Below are 26,653 nucleotides of genomic sequence, written 5' to 3'. Positions count from 1 at the left end.
ATGCATTCGAGTTATTATACAAGGGTAAGTGATTTTTAAATGAAAATATTGAGCATGGTTAGAAAATTAATTTTGAGAGACCCTAAAATTAATATTGATATTTTAAGAGATCCATATAGGACTTATGGCTTTATTTTCATTTATAGAATTAAGGTATAATTTACATCGAGTAAAACTCATTCTTTGGGTCTTTGTGGTGATGGAATTTTTCTTTATCTTAACTATATCCTTGTTATATTGTGGTTATGATCTTGTAATATAGTTTTGTAAGATGTTACCATGGGGGAAACTGGGTAAAGGGTAAATGAGATCTCTTGTAGTATTTCACATAACTGCATGTGAATTTGTAGTTGTCTCAAAATATAAGATTTAATTTTAAAAAATCACTTTTTCATCTATAGTTCTGCAAACTTTGACGAATACATTTAGTTTTATTCCCATCACCAACATAAAGATATAAAACAATTCTATCATCTTCTACAATTTCCCCATTATAAGTTAATCCTCCTTTTTACCCTAGACAAATATCAATCTAATTTCTGTCCCTAAGGTTTTGCCTTTTCCATGATGTTATATAAATAGAGGCATACAGTAAATAGCCTTTTGAGTCTGGCTTCCTTTACTTAATATAGTGCATTTGAGATTAATCTATATTGTGTGTATCAATTTATTTTTTATTGCTGAATAGTGTTCCATTTTATCATGATGCCATGGTTTATCTAATCCCCAATTAAGGGGCATTTGGCTTGTTTCCAGTTTTTGGCAGTGATGAATAAAATCACTGTAAATATTCATGTGCAGATTTTATGTGAACATAAATTTCTATTTCACTTGAGTAAATACTGAAGGAGTGGAATTGCTTGATCGTATGGTAAGTGTATTTTTAACTTAGTGAGAAACCTCTAGAGTGTCATCCAAGTGGTCGCACCATTTTACATACCCAGCAGTAACATGTGAGTGCTCTAGTTACTCTGCATTCCTGTCATTACTTGGTATTGTCAGTATTTTTATTTTAGCTATACAAATAGGCATGTAGTAGGATTCATTGGGGTTTTAATTTGAATTCCCCTAATAGTTAATGACAGTGAGCATCTCTTTGTGTATTTATTTCTTTGGAGAAGTCTCTGTTCAGATCTTTTGCCCATTTAAAAAATATGGATTGTTTGTTTTCTTACTACTGAATTTTGAGGGGTTTTTTTTTTTTGCGTTTTTAAAATATATTGAGTACAAGAGCCTTACCAGATATGCAGCTTGCAAATATTTTCTCCAGTCTGTAGCTTCTTTTTTTTTTCTTTTCTGAACAGTATCTTTTGAAGAGTTGTGATTCTGATAAAGTCCAGTAATCAACTTTTTTTCTTTTATGAATTATGGTTTTGATGTTGTATCTCAGAAACCCATGCCTAATGCAAGATCACAAAGATTTCCTCCTTTTATTCTTTTGGAAGTTTTAGTTTTAGGTTTTCCATTTAGTTCTATGATTCATTTTTAGTTAATGTTTCTTTATGTTATGAGGATGTTTTTGTGTATTAATATCCTGTTGTTCTGGCACCAAAGAAAAGAACTTAACTTTCTTTATGGAATTGCTTTTACACCTTTATCAGAAATCAGCTTACAATATATAGGCAGTTCTAATGCAGCATGTGGGATCTTAAAAAAAAAAATCACTCCACTATGAATAATTACATAATGAAAAGCACATTTTTCCTTAATGGGAAAAATGGGGCTAGTGGTTTAATACTCAAATATATAACCAGACAAAAGAAATATAGGAAATTAATAAAAATGAAAGCATTCTTTTACACATTCTAAGTGTTTAGGAATATATAAATTCTAAAATAAGTAGGAACCTTACTTTGGAAAAAAATCTGGAAATTTGCTTGTAGAATTGTTGTCAGAAGGGTTACAGTTTGTTGGTTCTTGTGAAATAGTAGAAGATAGATTATCTGGAATCGGGAGGAAGGTTGTATCACTACAGGTGGACAGGAGTGGCTCATAATACACATGGTGAGCTGAAATAGCTGACCGATGTGTGGGGTATGTGCTTGCTTCAGCTAGGTACAGTTTGTAGTGTTTCACCTAGTACTCTCTTGTAGACAAAATTGTGCATAAGCCACACATAAGCCAACCCCATTTGAAATTCACATTATGCTCAAATTGTTCCCTAATGTATCAATCACATTGGAACAAATTTTACATTTTCTTTTAATTTAATATTTTTTCAGTGCTCCAAAATTTATTGTTTATGTGCCACACCCAGTGCTCCATGCAATATGTGCCCTCCTTAATACCAAAACAAGCACTAGAGTAGAACTGTATGTGTTAGTCTATTCTTGGACACTGTCCTTTTGCATTGATATACATCAATATGTATGTCAATATATAGTGTCATACATGTGACATATATGTGTCTAGCCTTTCTCCAATGCCACAATTTCTTGATTACTGTAGCTTTATATTAAGTATTGAAGGTGAGGTAGTGTAAGTCATTCATTGTTTTTTTTCCTCCAATATTACTTTGGGTATTGTATTTCCTACAATATTTTTATGTAAATTTTAAGTTTAGCTTTTTGATTTTTACAAAAGAAATCTTGCTGGGATTTTTATTAAAGTTTCATTGACTCTAAAAACAGTTTCATTGACTCTGTAGATTTTTTTTTAAGATTTTATTTATTTGACAGACAGAGATCACAAGTAGGCAGAGAGGCAGGCAGAGAGAGAGGAAGGGAAGCAGGCTCCCCGCTGAGCAAAGAGTCTAACACAGAACTCGATCCCAGGACCCTGAGATCATGACCTGAGCTGAAGGCAGAGGCTTAATCCACTGAGCCACCCAGGCAACCCTGTATATCAGCACTGAATCTTCCAAACCATGCATACGATGTGTCTCTGCGTTTATTTAGATCTGCTTTGATTTCTTTTAGCAGTGTTTCTAGTTTTCAGCATACAGGTCTTACATATACTTTGTATATTTATACCTGTGGATTTTATGTGGGGGATTTTGGTGGTATTATAAATGGTACCTTTTGAATTTCAGCCTCCAATTTTTCATTGATAGCACATAGGAATAAGATTGATTTTCATATATTAGTACCTTTAGCTCTTGAAAGCCTTAAACAAAAATGGAAGCTCACCAAAGCCAAAGCATAAGTTGCTTTTTTAGTGTTTTAAAAAGTGTAAGTTACTCTCTCCTTCTTGTCTTAGCCTGATTTAAAACTTAGATCACTATGACAGCTTTGATTTAATTATTGACCTCTCAAAGTTGCTGAATGATATTCTAGTATAGACATGAAAACATGTATTTTGATGATGAAATTTAACTGAGCAATCTTAAAATGCTCTGAAAGAGTATATTGTGAAATACAGGCTGCATTCCATTGTCTCACAGGAGAGGTTTCTGAAAAGTAATTATAGGCTATCCATGAATTGTTTTAAGGCCTAACACAATTTTATTTCTTTTGGTATTTTCTATTTTCTGAATATCTTCAGATACATTTTTGTGTCATATTGTTATTATAGATTTTGGGCTCAGCAAGGAATCAGTAGATCAAGAAAAGAAGGCTTACTCATTTTGTGGTACAGTGGAGTATATGGCTCCTGAAATAGTAAATCGGAGAGGACATTCCCAGAGTGCTGATTGGTGGTCATATGGTGTACTTATGGTAAGTAGTGTTTGTTTTTTTAAATTATGCCAATATAAAAGTAATATTATTTAGAATTTTAATTTAAATTTTGGAATGTCTAGGTGAGAACAGAGTTTTGACAGTTCATGATTACTAAAAAATTTGTGACTGGCTAGCTCTTACACAGTAAGAATTAAGGTTTTTGTATTCTGGTTTCTTTTAAAGTTCCTAGATGAAAAAAAGGTAAATGGTACCATTCTTTTATAAGCTATTCAAATTTAAAATTTAGAAAAAGGCTTTCCAGATTTTAGGTTTCAGAATACTATGTTTAATTGTCAAATGATTTTTAATTAGGTATCACAGAATTTAGCACTTTGCCATAAACTGTCTTATTGTCGAATTGTTTCATGTATGTACCTGGAGAGCAATCCTGTTTCCTACTACTTTTCATCTTCCATGGTACCTAGCATAGTGGGCATACACACTGATTAATCTGATATAAATTAAGGATAGAATTTGCAGTATTAAGTAGGGTGATAAATGAATGGCTATTGAATCAATTTGCTTGTGTAAGTCATCTTTCTGATAATCCATTTTGCCTATTTACTACTGAATAACATACTATATGACACATTAATGTATTAGTAACTATTACAAACCCGGCATTTGGAGAGGGTAGTGGGGTAGGGATAAGCTGGAAGTGCAATATTTGACATTTTTCATGACCTAAGAAGGCATACGGTCTGGTTGGGGAAACTGGATCAGCTCAGTCAACTGATAGTATACCTTAGGAATTCAGGAAAGAAATCACATACATTCATTTAGGAGACGTGGAGGAGGTGAAACTTAAATCCTGAAGCATGTATAAAATTTAAATAGCTCCAAGTCAGGAAGTATAGTGTTGTGATCATATTAGCAAAGAACTGGAGAACCAATTAGAATATTAGAATAGTAGTGGAGAGTGAGGGTGAAGGTGCAGGAAATGAGACAATAAGCCTGTAAACATATATACATGTGATTCTCTGGAGTAGTAGGAAAGTTTTGTAGATTCTTTAAAAAGATGGTAATTAGAGCAAAAATTTATTTCAGGAAGGAAGAAGGAAGTGCCTGATCTTAATACCTGATTTGATGTCACAGATGAAAGCAGAAGGAAAGGGTCAAAGATAAAGATATTTTTAAAATTTATGAACTTTAGGGAATTGAAAGAATGGAAGTTCAGTAGAAAAGAGATAGTTGGGGGGCGCCTGGGTGGCTCATTGGGTTAAGCCGCTGCCTTCGGCTCAGGTCATGATCTCAGGGTCCTGGGATCGAGTCCCGCATCGGGCTCTCTGCTCAGCGGGGAGCCTGCATCCCTCTCTCTCACTCTCTGCCTGCCTCTCTGCCTACTTGTGATCTCTCTCTGTCAAATAAATAAATAAAATCTTTTAAAAAAAAGAGAGAGATAGTTGGGAAGGAGAGCTGGTTTTGGAAGTGGAGAAATGATTTATTTATAAAATATTACATAGGTTACTGTAGGTTTGTGGCTAACCCCTTGGTGATAATAAATTAGGAGAGGGAAGTGAAGAGAGGATCAAAATCATCTGGAGACTTTAAAAAAAAAAAGGCACACTACTCAGTCAGCCAACATACAGTTTAATTTAGGGGGGGAAGTGTGATTCCAGTATAATGTCCTTCTTCCTTTTGTCCTTGCCATTACCACCTCTACTCCTCCAGTCCCCAGTAGAGAACCATACCTTTAGGTTTGGACACAAGGGACTGGAACTTGAGAACTGTGATCCCTATATACTATCATCTCTTTTTTCTTTTTTCCCTTTCTGTGGCTCCTACCTCTATTTCTTCTGTTTCCAGTTGAGAAACATTACTACAGATTTGGGAGGGATGACTGGGGCTTGAGAGAGATTGAGGCTAGAACAGATTTGAAAGTCATCAGTGTATAGGAAAGAGTGGAATGGGTAAGCTAACTAAGGTTAAGAATTCAGATAAATGAGCAGAGGACTGAAGCAAAAGCCATTGCTGAATCCAAGTTCAAGACTTAAATGTTAGAGATATATGTTGGCTTACTGAACATAATAATTAAAAATGAATGAAACAAAAGATTTAAATATTAGAGATATAAAAAGTTTTCTCTTTAGTGAACTGTAATCTTAATTTTTAGATCTAGTCTTTTTTATGCCATTATTAAATGTTCTAATTATTTACATCGCAATTAAATCTCTTAGAGAAATTGTTTTTATGCCATGTACAATGATCTCAAAAATTCCTTTTTAAGATACTGGTGTGTGTAGCTTCTTGTTCTTTTTTTAATTTCTTTTTGGGGGTTGGGGAGCAGAGAGGAGAATAAGAATGACTAAATCTTTTTTTCTTTTTATTTCACTAATGACTAGTGATGTTGAACATCTTTTTCATGAGATTATTGGCCTTTTGTAGAAATTCTTTGAGTTTTTATTTAAATTCGTTAGATAATATACATTGTAATATTAGTTTCTGTTGTACAAAGCATGTATCAATTTGAAATGGCTCAATGATAATTTTTTCCCATTCATTGTTAAATGTTTGCTCTAAATATATTTTAAAAGAAGATGCTATGTATCTATTTTCAGATTGCATTGGTTTTGGGACCTTAGCCAGATTAGATAAGACTGGAAAAAATTGGTTGGTTTCATTTACTACAGGTCACCTGTCAGTTGGGCTATGTGTAGTGGGGTACCAGAAGTGTAGGCCCTTAATGGACTTAGTTTTCTGGTCCTTTATTGACCTATCATGTAGCTCCTACATGATTTGATAATTATGTATTATCTGTCTCATTTTTTTCCTAAATAATTTTATTATATATTCTAAGTTCTGCTAAATTATGTGTTACTTTCTATTTGTTTTAGTTTGAAATGCTTACTGGTACTCTGCCATTTCAAGGTAAAGACAGAAATGAGACCATGAACATGATATTAAAGTAAGTGTGAACATTATTTGTTTTCTTTTGGGAAAAATTCCTTGCTTTCAGTTTTGAGATACTTGTTTTCAGTTGACACAAAAGAACATTTTTTCACACTCTCTTGTTTTGTTCTCCTACCATAAAAGGGATACTGTCTGTCATTGTTAAAGAATTCTTTTAAATTCTTTTTAAGATCTGTCAATTTAAAATATGGCTAGATATAAGTGAAATTTTCTAAAATCTTCTTTTTCAGAGCAAAACTTGGGATGCCTCAATTTCTTAGTGCTGAGGCACAAAGTCTTCTAAGGATGTTATTCAAAAGGAATCCAGCAAATAGATTGGGTATTCTTCATTGCCTTAGCTTTTATAACAATACATTGCATGCTTTGGGAGGATAATTGTAACTTTGTTTTCTGGCTAAGTTTATTTACTATTGCTATATATTTATACCTAGAAGTTTGCATTTCATATGTACATGGATCCAGTAAACTCTATTGTGTCTATAATTTAAAAATGGAGTGGTCTAGTTATTCAGAACTTTTGTTTAATATCTATCATTATATATATCATGTGGATTACCTCTTGTAAAATAATTCACAGAATTATCCCTTATATAAGTAATCCTGTTACATATTTGAATGTAATTATTTTGTCCCTTCCAGTACTCTTCAAGGTAAATATGTCCCTAGTCTCTCATTATTTGGCTACTTACTGGTAACCTTTCCCTGGATCTGGATATGATCGTATTGTTTTATTTATGTACTTGTGTTAAAATTTCAATGTGACTTTATTCTGTTGCACTTTTTAATTTGGCCTTGAGATACAAGATTGTAACTTGAATTGTAAAGGAAAAAATAAACCTCAATTTTAGTTATATGTTAAATGTTACTTTGATTTAACTTGCAAGGCATTTCAGTATTTCATGATACTTTATGTGCTTCAGTGTGAACATCAGCTGTATTTTATCATTAAATAAAAAACACAATAAAATATCAGATAAATCATAAAATGTTCACTGCAAGGAATCTATGAAATGTACATAGTCTTAAACAGATAATAGCAGAGAAGCCAGGTAGAAGGCTTAAAAAATTATATCAGTAAAAAATTATTTCTTCTTTTATAGGTTCAGAAGGAGTTGAGGAAATTAAAAGACATCTTTTTTTTGCAAATGTTGACTGGAATGTAAGTTCAGTAGAAACTTTGTTACTGAGTGACTTTAATATAAACTAACACTGAAGAATAAAATGGTTATATTTGGACTTTGTTGATAAACTTAATGTAGTTTTTGGGGGGGGGGTATGAGATTTTTACTTAGATGTCATTTTATGTAGATGTCATGGCAATTACTTTGAACCAGTAAATGTGTGTATGATATTTAGTAAATTTTTGTTACTCATATGTTTTACCTACTGAGTATGATTACTATTCTCCCCTATTCTCAGTTGGGGAATGTGAAGGAGGGAGAGAAAGGGGTAAGGGGGTAAATGATAAGGCAAATTCTTGAAGAAAATGAATTCTAATTTATTTCTCTTCTTCCTTCACATTCCCCAACTGAGAATAGGGAAGAATAACCACACTTAATTGGTAAAAAGCTTCTGTACAGCAAAGGAAACAATCAACAAAACTAAAAGGCAACCTACGGGAATGGGGGAAGATATTTACAGATGACATATCTGATAAAGGGTTAGTATCCAAAATATATAAAGAACTTATAAAATTCAACACCCAAAATTGAATAATCCAATTAAAAACTGGGCAGAAGACATGAATAGACATTCTTCCAAAGACATACAGATGACCAGCAGATAATGAAAAGATGTTCACTGTCACTTGTCATCAGGGAAATACAGAACTACAATGAGATATCACTTTTTATCAGTCAGACTAGCTAAAATTAACAACACAGGAAACAACAGGTGTTGGCAAGGATGCAGACAAAGGGGAACCCTCTTATACTGCTAGTGGGAATGCAAACTGTTGTAGCCACTCTGAAAACAGTATGGAGGTTCATCAAAAAGTTAAAAATAAAACTATCATATGACCCAGCAGTTGCAGTATTAGGTGTTTACCCAAAAATATTGATTCAACGGGATACATGCACCCTGATCTCTATAACAACATTATCAAGGATAGCCAAATTACAGAAACAGCCCAAATGTCCATCAACTGAGAAGAAGTGATATATAGATAGATAGGTATCTATATATATATATATGCACATCTATCTATCTATCTATCTATCTATATATATTAGAATATTACTCAGCCATCAAAAAGAATGAAATCTTGCCATTTGCAATTACAAAAACGGAACTACAGTGTATTATGCTAAGTGAAAAAAGCCAGTCAGAGAAAGACAATTATATGGTATCACTTATATGTGGAATTTAAGAGACAACACAAATAAACATAGGGGAAAAGAAAGAGAGGCAAACTAAGAGACAGACTCTTAAATATAGAAAACAAATTGAGAGTTGCTGGAGGGGAGGGGTTGGGTGGGAAATGGGTTAAACAGCTGATGGGAATTAAGGAGGGCACTTGTTATAATGAGCATCAGGTGTCATGTAAGTGATGCCTCACCAAATTCTATACCTAAAACTAGTATTGCACTGTATGTTAACTAGCTGTAATTTAAACTAAACGTTGGAAAAATGATTTTTATAATTGTACAACTGCATAACATAACCCATTAGTATTAATACCTTGAAAGGCCACTCAGTAGACATGCTACGTGGGAGTCTGCCCTGTGTCATATGTGTGTGCCTCCCTTTCCTGGTGTCCTTGTATCCCCTTGTCATTTTTTTCCTAATCTTGTCTACTCTTCCTTTCTCCTCAACTAGACAACTGCAAATTCCTTTTTTCCACCAGTCAGTTTATGTTCATTGTTCTTAATTTAAATAACAAAAGAATTGATTGTTTATATATTTCAATAAATGAAAATCAGAGTAATTATTAATTTCCCCCCACTTTGGGACTGTAACCTTTTAAGAAAGCAGATTTTCGAAAGAGGGTAATATATTTTCATATATTTTAATATGTTTTAAAAGTCTTTCAAAAACTTGTTTTAGAAAGTTAAATTGTTAGACAAGATTATATTTTTAGATTATATAATAAGAGCCCTAAACAGTATATTTAAGACATATTTTTATGTAACAACAAAATATTTTAGGTGAAATATATACTTCTTAAAGATAATCTAGGGGCACCTGGGTGGCTCAGTGGGTTAAGCCTCTGCCTTCTGCTCAGGTCATGATCTCAAGGTCCTGGAATCGAGCCACGCATCAGGGTCTCTGCTCAGCAGGGAGCCTGCTTCCCCCTCTCTTTCTCTGCCTGCCTCTCTGCCTACTTGTGATCCCTCTCTGTCTGTCAAATGGATAAATAAAATCTTAAAAAATAGATAATCTATTAGTTTTAAATTCTTGAATGTTATTGTTATTTCTGTATGGTCACATTGTGATACATTGTACATGGTTATTTTACCAGTGAGAATTCAAGTTAGTTTTTGATATCCAAAATTGAGCATCATTCCTTGTGACTGCAACTTTTGGCATCATTGTTGTGTTTCCTGGTCTCATTTGACTATGTACATTCTCTCTCAAATTTTTGGAATTTGGTTAACAGGTATCTGAAGCCTGTCAAAATTTTATTTATTAAATTGTGAGTCTTATGTTAAGGACTGTGAAACTTATGTTCTTTCCCTTAGAAAATACAATAATTTTAAAATGTTAATATGATTTTGTGTAATCCTGCTTTTTGTCTAGAAATTATATAGAAGAGAAGTTCAACCTCCTTTCAAACCTGCTTCTGGAAAACCAGATGATACCTTTTGTTTTGATCCTGAATTTACTGCAAAAACACCTAAAGGTAATGTATGTTTATATGTAACATTAAAGCTGTCATTCAATTAGATTGTTAAAAATAAACTAGCTTCTTAGGTGAAAACTAAATGAATTTTAAGTTTGCAGAGGGTTGGTTTGTCCTGTATGAAAGTGTGGATCTTATCTACAGCATTGCTTTGACATCTTTCAGAGAATTTAAATAGGAAGTATTTATCAGGGAAGCAAGGGCTAGAGGAAAGGGAAAAATTTTTTCATTCTTTTTTTTAAAAAAATATTTATTTATTTATTTGAGAGAGAGAGAGAATGAGAGCGAGCACAAGCAGGTAGAAGAACAGAGGGAGAGGGAAAAGCAGACTCCCTGCTGAGCGGGCAGTCAGACACAGGGCTCCATCCTAGGACCCTGGGAACATGACCCGAGCTGAAGGCAGATGCTTAACCAACTGAGCCACTCAGGTGCTCCAAGTTTTTTCATTCTTGTTTTTAAAGTCCTTTGACATGCTAATGATTTACAGGCTAATGATTTATAAGGAAGTAAAATGAGATATATCACTGACTCTTACAATTTATAATTTAATGAGGTCTACTTATAATAGCATCTATTTCATATATTAATTCAACAAATATTGAATATCAACAAATATTGAAGGTACTAAGCAGTGAAGATGCAGCAGTGAACAGAACAAGCAAAAATTACAATCTTGTATGCTATCTAGCTTGTATACTAGCTAGCATGGGGAGATAGATCGTCTTCAGTAAATCAAACACATGATATACTATGTCTGTTGGAAACATTTAATGGTTTCTTTTATAAATATAAATAAAGAAATGCTAATAGTTCATATCAAAGAATTCTATGTAGTTCTAATTAAATTTAATTATTTGGACATTAGATTCTCCTGGTTTGCCAGCTAGTGCTAATGCTCATCAACTCTTCAAAGGATTCAGCTTTGTTGCAACTTCTATTGCGGAAGAATATAAAGTCACTCCTGTCACAAGTGCAAACGTGTTACCAGTTCAGGTAAATTCCACTTAATCAGATTATTTGGTGTAGGGATAACTATTTCTTTCAGTTATTGCTAATGGATTTACAATAATTTTAAGTGATTTTAAAAATTTATTTATTTTTATTATGTTTAGTTAGCCAGCATATAGAACATCATTAAGTTTTTGTTGTAGTGTTCAACGATTCATTAGTTGCATATAATACCCAGTGCTCATCCCCCAAAAGTGTTCAACATCACTAGCCATCAAGGAAATACAAATCAAAACCACAATGATACCACCTTACAGCAGTTAGAACGGCCAAAATTAAGAAGATAGGAGGCAACAAGTATTGACAAGGTTGTGGAGAAAGGGGAACCCTTTTACACTGTTGGTGGGAATACAAGCTGGTACAGACACTCTGGAAAACAGTAATGAGGTTCCTCAAGACGTTAAAACTTTTAGGTGATTTTTAACTTCTTAATTTATCTCTGTGTATAATATGATTTAAAGATGTCTCCTCCGTATGTTTTGGGAAAAAGCAGATATTATTAATTTTTTAAATTGTATTTTTTATTGTATTTTTAAAATTGTATTTATATATCTCTTCTGGCAAGAAAAAAATAATGGCAGTGTCTAAACTAGTTGTTTTATTGTTTTGGCTTTGGGGAATCTCAAAAACCTAAAATTTAAGATCAGCAATGAACCTTCTTAACCCATTTATAAATACTGATAAAACTTCTCTATAGTGATTTTTTTTAAAATTTCAAATTATTGAATATTTAGGAGAGAAGATAAAAACCTGAAAATATTTCATTCACTTTAATATTTTACTTTAAAAAAAACAGATAAATGGAAATGCTGCACAATTTGGTGAAGTATATGAATTAAAAGAAGATATAGGTGTTGGCTCCTATTCTGTTTGCAAGCGATGCATTCATACAGCTACCAACATGGAATTTGCAGTGAAGGTATTATCTCTGAGCCTATCCTGTTTGTTTAAAAATATATATAAATTTTATAAGTTTATAAATATATATAATTTATAAGTTACTATATATGTCATATATATAAAATTACAGGGTAACTGACACATTTTTTAGTGGAGCAAGTAGAGATAGCAAAGATAAGATTATAGGGGATTTTTTTTTTCCAGCTTTTAAATTCAAGTTAGTTAACATATATGGTAAAATTAGTTTCAGGTGTAGAATTTAGAGATTCATCACTTACATATAATACCCAATACGCATCATAGATGGGGGAAGAGTCTTAACACTTAATATTTTCATTTGAATTTCTTTATAAGACTATTTTGGAGGAATGGTATATTTCATGAATGTCTTGTTTTAAATAGTTTTATTGTTATATGTTAAGATTGTGCAATTGTGACAATTACTGTTACATTTTGATCGCATTATCTGTTGGTATAGTTTCAGTTAAGTGGGATATAATGTTAAGGAAATGTTCTGGGTTTTTATTGTTAAGTTTCAGTTATAGGAAAATTATAAATGTTAAAATAATGTAAAACTAGCATCACTCTCGAGTTTTCAGTGTTTACTTAAAATATAACCAAATTGAAAATATTTCATTCATTTTTAGACAAAGCAAATAATATGGTTTTCTCTGAGATTTTTCTTGATTTATTTCTTAGATCATTGACAAAAGTAAGAGAGATCCCTCAGAAGAAATTGAAATTTTGATGCGCTATGGACAACACCCCAACGTCATTACTTTAAAGGATGTAGGTATTCAAAATCTATGTATCAGCTAAGCTAATGAAGTTCTGACTTGACACTTTATTTCCTTTTTGAAACTTTTCATGTTTATGGTATATTCTAATTTTAGGCCACAGAAATCTCAAAAATCTTAAATTAGCCGCTTTAGTTCTTTTTCTTTTTTTTCCTTGTGATTCTGTACTCCTATACCACATCAAAAAGGAACCACGATGATTGGTAAATGACAGTGTCCTGATGGTTTGAATCTATTCTGACTGGTCAACTAATCAACATCATAACCAGCACCATTTATTATTCTGTAGTACTATAAGTGTAGAAGATATAGGAAATTTGTAATCTGCCGAATTCTCAAATAGTTTACTTTCTTGATTATATAGAAAATGGCTATAACATTATGGATTGTTCATTGAGTGAGATAGTATTATGCATTTTGATTTGTAATCTTTAAGCAGTATTTTGTTTTATATATATATGCACACATTTACACACACACAGACACACATACATACACACACATCTGTGTACACTAACACCTCACATGCCCTGAATTGAAGGGTACACATATTTTTCTTAATTTATTCTCCTTAATATAGTATTTTTGAAATCAACAAATATTTAAGATACCATATCAGATAATGGACTGTGAGGGCAATATTTAAAAACAATATATTTACTGCCAGAAGGAAGCTTATTATTAATAGGAAAAAGAAGTGGCTATAATATAATAAAAAATGAGATAGGTGCTATTTGAGAGACACAGAGTTCTGTCGTTCCAACTTATACCATTTGTGAAGTATAATGTACAACTTCAAAAGTTAATACAATCATATGTTTAACATGGTCTCGAAACTGTGTAGGAGGTTGTTTAGCCATTTTAATCTTCAGTGTAGCCTGTACTATATTAACAGTAAGGGGTTAATGTCCTTTTTAAATAATAGAGGTTCACTAGAAAAGGAAAGTAAATATAATTTCAAAATTTCAGAATTATAATTATAAATAATAATATTTAAAAAATTTTTTTTTTAGGTTTATGATGATGGTAGATATGTTTACCTTGTTACGGATTTGATGAAAGGAGGAGAACTACTTGACCGTATTCTCAAAAAAAAATGTTTCTCAGAACGGGAAGCTAGTGATGTACTGATTGTAATAACTAAGACAGTTGACTATCTTCATTGTCAAGGAGTAAGTTGTAGTTATATTCTCCCCTTCAATTTTGAGACTTCTGTATCTTCATAAAATTATATTTAGGAGACGCAACCCAAAATGAATTTTCCTGTAACATATATTTCTATAAAGAATATCCTAATAAAATTCATAATGTAGTGAAAGTTACAGATTTAGGAAATTGGGTAATACTTTATTAATTCTCTTCACTCTGCCTGTTGCCCTGATTTAAAAGCATATTAGTTTTAAGATGGTTTGAATTATATAAATATATCTAACTTTGATTTTGAAATTATTAAACCTAATCAAACTTAACAGTCCAAATAATTATCCAAGGACATGTTGTGAATATTATTGAAATTATGCTGTATCTGACATATAAAGTTCTGGCAGTAAAAGGACTGTATATCTTTTTTGAGGGGTATAGTTGACATACAATGTTACATTAGCTCCAAGTGTACCACATAGTGATTCAACAACTCTATACATTATGCTGTACTCACCACAACAGATGTAGCTACCATCTGTCACCATACAGTGCTATTACATTACCAGGGACTGTATTCCCTATGCCATACTTCTTATTCCTGTGACTTACTCATTCCAAACCTAGAACTCTATTATCCCTTCACCCATTTTGCTGATACTTCTACCTGCTCTCCTCTGGAAGCCATCATTTTGTCTCTGTGTTTATAGGTCTAATTCTGTTTTTTGTTTATTTTTCATTTGTTTTTTAGATTCACTTGAAAGTGAAATTTTATGGTATTTGTCTTTCTCAGTCTGACTTATTTCACTTAGCACAATACCCTCTAGGTCCATCCATGTTGTTGAAAATGGCAAGAACTCACTTTTTTATAGCTATGCACTAATACCCCATTATACACACACACACACACACACACACACACACACATATACATCCTATCTTCCTTATCCATTCATCTGTGGATGGACACTTAGGTTGCCTCCATATGTTGGCTATTGGAAATAATGTTGCAGTAGACATAGGAGTGCCTATGTCTTTTTCAGTTAGTGTTTTTGTTTTCCTTGGGCAAATTCTCAGTAGTGAAATTATTAGATGATATGGTAGTTCTATTTTTAACTTTTTGAGGAACCTCCATACTGTTTTCCACAGTGGCTGTACCAGTTTACATTCCCATCAGCAGTGCTCTATGGTTCCCTTTTTCCACATCCTTGCTAGCACTTGTTATTTCTTGTCTTTTTGATTCTAGCCATTCTTATAGTGGTAAGGTGATACCTCATTTTGCTGATTTGCATTTTCCTGATGATGAGTGATACTGACCACCTTTACATGTGTCTATCACCCATCTCTATGTCTTCTTTGTAAAGATGTCCAGAGTACTTATATCATGACCCTTGACAGCCTCTCCTCCAAATACAGTAATAAATTTGGATTCTAAGCATTTGAAATATTAATATATTAAAATCTTTGGTGGAGGAGCAGGCCTATTATTTTTCTTCCCATGTCTTCATAAAGAAAGCAAGTGAATTGAGTTATGAAAAAGTCAATTTTTATTATATACATTTATACAAGGAAACAAAGTCACAAATAATTTAAAATTTTAAGTTTGAATCAGTTGTAATAGTACATACGTACTCACTTAAGTATAAAAAATTTAAAAATGAACAATTCAGAATTGGCATAGTGAAAATTCTATAGGGACCCTTCTTTTAATTAATATAAATAAGCCAGTACATAGTGTGTGTTTTAAGAGAGTATATTTTAAATATTTTGAAATATAAACTGTATAGTGCTAAATTTGATTCCTTGACTGTCTTCATCAACACTCTCTAAAATAAAGGGTGACCAGAGTTTCTGAGAAAAGTAAAATAACTATTTTTTTCTTTATTATTTTAGAAACCTTCAGATTCTTATAGCAATTAAGTCAATCACAGACATATATTGAGTATTTCTACATGCCAGGCATTGTAAAAGGTATTTCAGATTCAAGCATGAGTAAGACTTGGTCCTCATCTTTAAAAAACTTTTAGTGCAGTAAAATGCTGATTAAAGGTAGGACTAGAATAAACAAAGTTGATAATATTAGTAGAAAAATCATCACATAGAGAATTTCAGAATGTTTTCCATTTCTAGCATTTCATTTGGTTCTCACTGCCTTTCTTCTGAGTTTCATGCATTGCGAACATGTTTTTGTTTTACTTCATTGATATAGTTATTATAGTCTCTTAATTTTTAATATTTCTTTTATAAATATGTATTTTATGAATTTTGAACAGTACTTTTTATTGAGATATATTTGACATGTAACATTAGGTAAGTTTAAGGTGTACAGCATGTTGCTTTGATACATTTATGTAATGCAAAATGACTTATGTATTGCAAAATGTATAGCATTAGTTATCAGTTTCATCACCTCACATGTAATAATGGCCCCTTTATTTTTTTTTAATTTTTTTTAAGATTTTATTTATTTATTTGACAGACAGAGATCACAAGTAGGCAGAGAGAGAGGAGGAGGCAGGCTTCCCACTGAGCAGAGAGCCCGATGCGGGGCTCAATCCCAGGACCCTGGGATCATGACCTGAGGCAGGGGCAGAGGCTTTAACCCACTGAGCCACCCAGGAGCCCCAATAATGTCCCCTTTAAAATCCTTGTCAGGTCCAATGTGGTTCATCTTGGAGTTGGAATTGATTTTCTCTTTTCATGGAACTGTGTTCCATTTTCTTAGTTCCTTGTATATCAGACATTTGATTGTTAAGTTATAAAGGTTTTCATATTGTTATTTTTTCTTCAGTGATTATCATTTTGTTTTGGTGGATAATTTTCTTGGCAGGTTTGCACTGAAAACTCTGCTTTTGGGGCAGCAGCTCTGGTCTCTGTATCTTTTATCTTTGTTTGAATTACATTGCGCTTCTGTGTATTTTTGATCCAGGGGTCAGTTCTGGCTCTTTTCCTAATGGAATTCATCCGAAGCATTCATAGTTTCTTAGCATCTCTTTTCCATTCCTCCCAGCCAGAAAGACTGTGGGCTTTTCCACATGTGTTTCCACCATCACTGTGTGACATAGGAACTGCACTTAATCCTAGGCTAAAAGCCACAGATATGGGAACCTTACTTAGAGCTCCCCTGTATTCCCTCCCTCAACGAAGCGTATACATCGCATCAGAGTCTGTCTGCTTCTGTTCATTCCGCTATACCTTCAGGTAGTTGATTTTTTAATTATGTTCAAGTTTTGGAGCTATTTACTGTGGAGAAGAACATGTTAAATAGGCTCTTAGTCCATTATTTCCAGAAGTGGAATTGAGAATTGAGTTTTGACATTTTGAGGTTGGAAATGATTAACAAAACTTATGGTTTGAATAGAAACTGGAACATTTATTGGACAGAGATAATTTCTTCTATATGCTTCAGGCTGTCAAAGCTTTTGCGGTTGGAGAAATTGTCATTTTCAAAATTTTATGATTTAGAAAGTTCCTTCTCCTGGAAATTCTTTAACTTAAAGTGTTTCATTTCATAGATGTTTAGTTCACTATAGAAATGTAATTTTTTTCTTTTATGTTCGAGGTTGTTCATCGTGATCTTAAACCTAGTAATATTTTGTATATGGATGAATCAGGCAACGCAGACTCCATTAGAATCTGTGATTTTGGGTTTGCAAAACAACTTCGAGGAGAAAATGGACTTCTTTTAACTCCATGCTACACTGCAAACTTTGTAGCACCTGAGGTATTTGTTAAAACTTAAAAGTATTGGCCTTTTGTTATTTTCCTTTAGTTGAATATGTATGATTTCATGTATATGTTATAATTGATAGGTAAAAGCTGAGTTGTCTTATCCTTTCCCAACTCTAAAGCTCTTTAAATCAGTGAATTCTGATAACCTCTAACATAAATATTCAGACTAGTAACTAGCATCTGAAAACAGCCTGAATGTATAATCATTAGACTACTCTTTTTTGTTGGGTTATGTACTAGCATCAGAATCATACACTTTTAGAGCTGGGAAGGCAAATGGAGATAACCCTATCTTCAACATATTAAATGTTCTAAGTGAAAAAATGGAAGCTCAAAATACTTTAAGTTTTTCAAGACCTAGCATTCACTTTTTAATAAAGCCAGGATAGATTTTCAGGTATTTCCGTTTGGACTGAGCAAGAGGTAATTTATATTGTTTAACATTATACATGACTTATAAAGGCAGTGCCATCAATTGTCTTCAAGATCTAATTCCTGGAAAGGATGAATACCCAACTTTTGTAGCAACATGGACGGAACTGGAAGAGATTATGCTGAGTGAAATAAGTCAAGCAGAGAGAGTCGATTATCATATGGTTTCACTTATTTGTGGAGCATAACAAATAGCATGGAGGACAAGGGGAGTTGGAGAGGAGAAGGGAGTTGGGGGAAATTGGAAGGGGAGGTGAACCATGAGAGACTATGGACTCTGAAAAACAATCTGAGGGTTTTGAAGGGGCGCGGGGGGAGGTTGGGGGAACCAGGTGGTGGGTATTAGAGAGGGCACAGATTGCATGGAGCACTGGGTGTGGTGCAAAAATAATGAATACTGTTACGCTGAAAAGAAATTTAAAAAAAGATCTAATTCCTGGAGAAAACAGCTTCATAGGGATTTTTATAAGCAGAGGGATTTTTCTTGGAAAATAACATTTATATGTAGATATTACAGGGAAGAGTTAGGAAAGGTGAGTCTGGGGAGTTAAGGAGTATAGATTTCACATTTGTCAGTTCTGATACTGGGGATGGGAGCTTTGACAGTAGCAACTCCCATAGGAGTGAAAGTATGGTTGATCAGAAATGAATTGGGGGCTGCCTGGGTGGCGTAGTCGGTTGGGCATCTAGCTCTTGGTTTCAGCTGGGGTCGTAATCTCAGGGTCGTGGCATTGAGCCCCAAGTCAGGCTCTAGCTCAGTAGGGAATCTGCCTAAGACTCCCTCTCCCTTTGCCTCTCCCCATCCTCTCTCTCTAAAATAAATTTTAAAAACTGAATCAGGGATGGCACTGGCCATATAATGTCTTTGTTTGTAAATTAGTAACTGTTCTTATATGTTATGAATAATGCTAACCTGTATGAGTTACCATATGTTCAGCACAAAACAAAATACACAAAAATCTTCAGGTTTGAAAACTTAAATTTTCCAAGTCAGAGAAGAGCAGTAAAATAATTTGAGGATAAATTCCTATCTCATATGCATGTTTTCTGATTTTTTTTAGCCAAATACTATCCCTTTCAGGATAATTCACATCAGATATAGCATATTCATATATTCATATTTAAATATCAACAAATCTGTATTTTAATAAGTATATATTAGAAAAATATTGTTTTGTATTTTATTGTGTTATATTAGTCACCATACAGTACATCATTAATTTTCGATATAGTGTTCCATGATTCATTGTTTGCGTATAACACCCAGTGCTCCATGCAATCCATGCCCTCCTTAATATGCATCACTGGGCTCACCCATCCCCACAACCCCCTCCCTTCTAAAACCCTCAGTTTGTTTCCCAGAGTCCATAGCCTCTCATGGTTTGTCTCCCACTCCAATTTCTCCCCCTTCGTTTTTCCCTTCTCCTAATGTCCTCCTTGCTATTCCTTATGCTCCACAAGTAAGTGAAACCATATGATAATTGACTTTCTCTGTTAGATTTATTTCACTCAGCATAATCCCCTCTGGTTCCATCCATGTTGATGCAAAAGCTGGGTATTCATTCTTTCTGATGGCTGAGTAATATTCCATTGTGTATATGGACCATATCTTCTTTATCCATTCATCTTTTGAAGGGTATCTTGGCTCTTTCCATATTTTGGCAACTGTGGCCATTGCTGCTATGAACATTGGGGTGCATATGGCCATTCTTTTCACTGCATCTGTATCACTGCATCTGTAAATACCCAGTAGTGCAATTGCAGGGTCATAGGGTAGCTCTATTTTTAATTTTTTGAGGAACCTCCACATTGTTTTCCAAAGTGGCTTCATCAACTTGCATTCCAACCAACAGTGTAAGAAGGTTTCCCTTTCTCCACAACTTCTCCAACATTTGTTGTTTCTTGCTGTATCAATTTTTGCCGTTCTAACTGGTGTTAAGATGATAACCTCAATGCAGTTTTGATTTCAATTTCCCTGATGGCTAATGATGATGAACACTTTTTCAAGTGTCTGTTAGCCATTTGTATGTCTTCTTTGAAGAAGTGTCTACTCATGTCTTCTGCCCATTTTTTGACTTGATTATCTGGTTTTTGGGTGTTGAGTTTGAGGAGTTCTTTATAGATCTTGGATATCAACCCTTTGTCTGTAGTGTCATTTGCAAATATTTCCTCCCATTCTGTGGGTTGCCTCTTTGTTTGGTTGACTATTTCCTTTGCTGTGCAGAAGCTTTTTATCTTGATGAAGTCCCAAAAGTTCATTTTTGCTTTTGTTTCCCATGCCTTTGGAGACATGTCCAAACTTCCAAAGAAGTTGCTGTGGCCGATGTGGAAGAGGTTACTGCCTATGTTCTCCTCTAAGATTTTGATGGATTCCTGTCTCACATTGAGGTCTTTGATCCATTTTGAGTTTATCCTTGTGTATGGTGTAAGAGAATGGTCGAGTATCATTCTTCTGTATATGGCTGTCCAATTTTCCCAGCACCACTTATTGAAGAGACTGTCTCTCTTCCACTGGATATTTTTTCCCACTCTGTTGAAGACTAGTTGACCACAGAGTCGAGAGTCCATATCTGGGCTCTCTATTCTGTTCCATTGGTCTATGTTTCTGTTTTTGTGCCTGTACCATGCTGTCTTGGTAATCACAGCTTTGTAATAAAGCTTGAAATAAAGCAACATGATGCCACCAACTTTGTTTTTCTTTTTCAACATTTCCTTAGCTATTCGGGGTCTTTTCTGGTTCCATACAAATTTTAAGATAGTTTTTTCTATCTCTGTGAAAAGTGCTGGTGGTGTTTCAGTTATATTAAGTGATTGCATTAAGTGTGTAGATTGCTTTGCATAGTATAGAGATTTTTATAGTATTTGTTCTTGCAATCCATGTCACCTCTTTATTTTTTTAACAAACTATTAACTTCATAGAGAAAACTCACATGAATATATAATAAATATATGACTAGATATCATTTATCACTGGCTCCAAGACACAGAATAGCTACCTAAACTATTGCATGAAAAATTAATGAAACCATTAAGAATATATCAAATGTGTTTTTGTGATCCAGAAGTATAATGTTCTTCCCAAAACATACTAGGCTTGAATGTAAAATATAAATTCATCTTGCTTCAATGAGAGCATATTATTATCTTACCATCTTTTGCTTAGTAAGGAGGCAGTTATCATAGATATTAAAAACACAATCTCTAGAGTACTACTTACTAGTTTTGTTGGGAAAATTGTAGTATATTTGCCTTAGTTTCCATGTCTTTAAAATAGAAATAGTAATATCTACTTCAAAGAGTCAGTGTCAGGGTGAAAAGACAGCATTCTGTATAGTACACATTAGGCCTTCTGTACAATATTCATCTTAAATTCTGATGTCTGTGTCTGGTTTTTCTAAGAGGAGGAGTGAAAACTCATTGGGGTCAGGGATCATATCTTCAAAGTTTTGGGAGTTTTTTTTTTTTTTTTTTAATGACCCATATTACTCAGTCACCTTATTAATGGCCATTTACTCAATGCTTGCTAATTGTAAATGACTTTGCCTTTGGCATTACATGAATCTATTACTGAAAAGATTTAAATGATCTAAACTTTTACATTGTGAGCAGTTTTGAGATTATTGGAAATACAACAACTGTCTTTTGGATAATAAAACTGAGTTTATATATGTGTATTTCTTTCTCAGGTTCTTATGCAACAGGGCTATGATGCTGCTTGTGATATTTGGAGCCTGGGTGTTCTTTTTTACACAATGCTGGCTGGGTAAGAAACTTATATATTCAAAATAATACACATCATAATTTGAATTTCATCTATATATCTTTATCTGTAATAAAAATGGACAGATGAAAATAGCCTTAATAAAATTCTACCAACATTTTAAAATATCATCTATTGTTTATTTATAAAATGTGAAAACAAAGTGTTTAATGAGGCTCTAATCAGACATATAAATTAAAAGAATTTTCAGCTAGCACTAAAACTTTTTAAAATAAAAGCACATACTTTTTTGATGTTTTACTTTCAATGCATTAAGGTTTGAAAATGTTTACTTGAACATAAAATAATTTCTTCCTTCAGTGGGTACTTGCCCACTGAGCTTGTTGATACTGATTTAAAATTTTTTGACGTATTTGAATTCTGGCTCTCCTGACTGAGCTTTATAAAAAATATAAATAGCAACATAATACTAAACTACAGAAACATATAGAGCAGCCTTCTCTTAAAAAGATAAATACTAAAAAAATATATAATAATTGGATTATGTTAATGTTGGTAATTTACATATAAGAGCTCTTTTGCTCTTTTTTTTAGTTTTTTAACTTTACTCTTTTACTTTTATTTAGGAATAAATATTTATGGCTGTAGAAAAAGACTAGGTTTAGCAGTCTGTTGCATAGATTAGAATTTGAAGCATTATAATGCATTATATATGATACCTAGGTGTTAATTTTTTAAAGAAGCCATTTAGTATAATTTAAATACTCTTGACATAACAGGAACATTATAAATACAAATATTATGACTGAATTATTTATTGACTTGGTAATAACATATATCAGTATATTCCAAATACTTTCAGATATATCATATACAAAATATTTAGTTATGACTATAGGAAATATTGAAACTAAGAGTAGTTAAAATTTGTATATGAATTTAGGTTAACCCTATTGTTTCCAAACCATGAGCTACCATTTCTAGATTGCTGCCTTCGCATATTTACTTTGTGACTGATAAAAAAGGATTTTGTGTGTGGGTGTATGTATAGGTATTTAGTGTTATCTCTACTTATTTGTTGCATAAGAGAATTAAGGCATTAGCATATTAATATATCTTCCTTGTACTTCTTTTTTTAAGATTTTATTTATTTATTTGACAGATCACAAGTAGGCAGAGAGGCAGGCAGAGAAGCAGGCAGAGGGAGAGAAGGGGAAACAGCCTCCCTGCCTATCAGAGAGCCTGATGTGAGGCCTAATCCCAGGACCCTGGGATCATGACCTGAGTCGAAGGCAGAGGCTTTAACCCACTGAGACACCCAGGTGCCCTTCCTCATACTTCTTAACCATAAGTTTTTCTAGTCCCAAATTTGAATACCATTTTCAATTCCACCTGTTAGAATGATGCAAAGCTGATCACTTTTGTTATTCTATAATTAATTTTTAAACTACTTTAATTTTATACACTCTGTTTGTCTTCAACTATAGAGGTTTCTTGTCATATTGATATAAATATTTTGCCAATTGTTTATAGACATTAATTAAAATATTGTTAACCTGTTCCCATGGATAATACTGATTAAATGCTAATGATAAAATTTGAACTAATCAATAAATACATTCTAAATATATAACATTGATAATTTCTTCATAGTAGGTATATTTAGTTTGCTAACTTATGCCTGGGAAAATACAAAATTTTTTATTCTGGTCTAATTTTAAGCCTATAGCTTTACATGAAATGCTGCCTTTATTTTATTTTACATTGATTAACTGATCAAAGGGGAAAAAATGATGTTGGCAAGACTCTGTTATATAATTAGGATTGGGGCGCCTGGGTGGCTCAGTGGGTTAAGCCTCTGCCTTCGGCTCGGGTCATGATCTCAGGGTCCTGGGATCAGGCCCCGCATCGGGCTCTCTGCTCAGTGGAGGGCCTGCTTCCCCACTCGCTCTCTGCCTGCCTCTCTGCCTACTTGTGATCTCTCTCTCTCTGTCAAATAAATAAATAAAATAAAATAAAAATAATTAGGATTAAGTTCATTGAAATATAAAATTTTATATGAAGAGTAAAGGAAAACATTAGATGATACTCTTCATTTGCTATAGTAAATATCTGCATGTTGTCTTATACTCTTTACTTTCAGTTAGATTTAATTTGTATGTTAGACCCTAATGTCTATTGAAAACTGTTTTATTAATAGCTATACTCCATTTGCTAATGGCCCCAATGATACTCCTGAAGAGATACTGCTACGTATAGGCAATGGCAAGTTCTCATTGACTGGTGGAAACTGGGACAATATTTCAGATGGAGCAAAGGTATAAATCATAAATATCTTTGGTTTTGTTGCATCCTTGTTAAATTGCTGAAATCTTTAAGTTATAGCCTAGTCTGTATTTGCAGAGTATCTGATGGTGTTATTTGTCAGTATTTGTTTTTAGTCAGCTCACATTTATATGTGTATTGTACAAGATGAAGGCTAACTTTTTTTTCTGCCATGCTTCTGGGCGATATTTCTCTCTTATCAGTTCATATGTGTTCAAGAAATATAAACTATTTTCAGTATTAACCAAAGCTAAAAATATAAATCGACTGGGGAAAAATACATATTTAAAGCCAACTAGAACTGATTTCGGCATTTAGTGTATTTTTGCACCTCATTTCTTCTTTAGCACAGACATTGACTCGTGATTATGCAGGCAGTTTCTAATGTTAACTTATTCTTTGAGAATATATAAACTTTTTATCAGTAATGCCTAGATATTTATTATTGATAACTTAGACCTGTCCAATGGAAATATAATGTAAGCCACATATGTATTTTAAAAATTTCTGGTAGCTCCACAAATAAGTGAAACCATATGATAATTGACGCTCTCTGCTTGACTTATTTCACTCAGCATAATCTCTTCCAGTCCCGTCCATGTTGCTACAAAAGTTGGGTATTCGTCCTTTCTGATGGAGGCATAATAGCATGGAGGACATGGGAAGATAGAGAGGAGAAGGGAGTTGGGGGAAATTGGAAGGGGAGGTGACCATGAGAGACTATGGACTCTGAAAAACAGTCTGAGGGTTTTGAAGGGGTGGGGGTTGGGAGGTCAGGGTACCAGGTGGTGGGTATTATAGAGGTCACGGATTGCATGGAGCACTGGGTGTGGTACAAAAACAATGAATACTGTTACGCTGAAAATAAATTAAAAAAAATTTTTTTTTAATTTCTGGTAGCCACAATAAAAAGATTAAAAAAACCACAGTTGAAATTAATTTTTTTGAAGATTTTATTTATTTGACAGAGAGAGAGAGATCACAAGTAGGCAGAGAGGCAGGCAGAGTGAGATGGGGAAGGAGGCTCCCTGCTGAGCAGAGAGCCTGATGTGAGGCTCAATCCCAGGACCCTGAGATCATGACCTAAGCCGAAGGCAAAGGCTAACTGAGCCATCCAGGCACCCCATGGTGAAATTAATTTTAAGAATGTTTTATTTAACCTGGTATATCCATAATATATCATTTCAATATCTAGCCACTATAAAAAAATTAGTAATATATTTTATATTCTTTTTTTATACTAAGTCTTCAGAACCTGGTGTGTAGTTTATACTTAGAAGCCATGTAAATTTGGACTACCCACATGTTTAAAAAATATTTTTCTTTGTCATTAATTTTTTTATTTGTGTGTAGTTGACACACAATGTTACATTAGTTTCAGGTATGCAGCATAGTGATTCAATAAGTTTCTACATTATGCTATACTCATCACAAGTTGTACTACCCACATTTTTTAAAATTTATTTTTTATTTTCAGCATAACAGTATTCATTATTTTTGCACCACACCCAGTGCTCCATGCAATCCGTGACCTCTATAATACCCACCACCTGGTACCCCGACCTCCCACCTCCTGCCCCTTCAAAACCCTCAGATTGTTTTTCAGAGTCCATAGTCTCTCATGGTTCACCTCCCCTTCCAATTTCCCCCAACTCCCTTCTCCTCTCTATCTCCCCATGTCCTCCATGCTATTTGTTATGCTCACAAATAAGTGAAACCATATGATAATTGGCGCTCTCTGCTTGACTTATTTCACTCAGCATAATCTCTTCCAGTACTGTCCATGTTTCTACAAAAGTTGGGTATTCGTCCTTTCTGATGGAGGCATAATACTCCATAGTGTATATGGACCACATCTTCCTTAAGGATTAATAGCCACATACGGCTAGTGGCTGCTGTAGTAGGCAGTAGAGTTTCAATGTAACTGACCTTATTTAATTAATGGAAAAAAACATTGATCAAACCTTGACTATGAACTCTTAACATTAATAATTTAAAAATTTTGAGTTTTAAGACAAAAATCCAAAGGTCGTCAGCATGTGGCTTATAGGGTCCTAAAGCTTTTAAGCTACAGTTTGAAGTAGAAAACAATTTAAGACTAAAGGAATTGCTTATATTTAATATTTGCTGATTATAAAACATAACTGTCTCAAGAATAGTAGCTTATCTGTAGAGTACATTATGGAGG

The 26,653-nt window shown here is 33.4% G+C and overlaps 1 protein-coding gene across 4 annotated transcripts in view; it reads left to right on the top strand.

Annotated features, from left to right (window-relative positions):
- Nucleotides 1–26,653, top strand: part of RPS6KA6 (ribosomal protein S6 kinase A6) — a 190,157-nt gene that overhangs the window by 144,112 nt on the left and 19,392 nt on the right. For 3 of the 4 annotated variants that reach the window (XM_045085573.1, XM_004776042.3, XM_045085575.1), the window contains 12 exons: nucleotides 3,514–3,656; nucleotides 6,494–6,564; nucleotides 6,800–6,888; nucleotides 7,670–7,728; nucleotides 10,308–10,410; nucleotides 11,276–11,403; nucleotides 12,215–12,337; nucleotides 13,018–13,107; nucleotides 14,129–14,287; nucleotides 17,818–17,979; nucleotides 22,106–22,182; nucleotides 24,341–24,458. In XM_045085573.1, the coding sequence (XP_044941508.1) occupies nucleotides 3,514–3,656; nucleotides 6,494–6,564; nucleotides 6,800–6,888; nucleotides 7,670–7,728; nucleotides 10,308–10,410; nucleotides 11,276–11,403; nucleotides 12,215–12,337; nucleotides 13,018–13,107; nucleotides 14,129–14,287; nucleotides 17,818–17,979; nucleotides 22,106–22,182; nucleotides 24,341–24,458 (1,322 nt within the window). The remainder of the gene's footprint in view (nucleotides 1–3,513; nucleotides 3,657–6,493; nucleotides 6,565–6,799; nucleotides 6,889–7,669; nucleotides 7,729–10,307; nucleotides 10,411–11,275; nucleotides 11,404–12,214; nucleotides 12,338–13,017; nucleotides 13,108–14,128; nucleotides 14,288–17,817; nucleotides 17,980–22,105; nucleotides 22,183–24,340; nucleotides 24,459–26,653) is intronic. The other variant, XM_045085574.1, reaches the window with a different exon arrangement.

Source organism: Mustela putorius, unplaced genomic scaffold (genome assembly GCF_011764305.1).
Source record: "Mustela putorius furo isolate JIRA1106 unplaced genomic scaffold, ASM1176430v1.1 tig00000870_pilon_pilon_pilon, whole genome shotgun sequence".
Classification (NCBI taxonomy): domain Eukaryota; kingdom Metazoa; phylum Chordata; class Mammalia; order Carnivora; family Mustelidae; genus Mustela; species Mustela putorius.
This window is presented reverse-complemented; position numbering and strand designations above follow the sequence as displayed.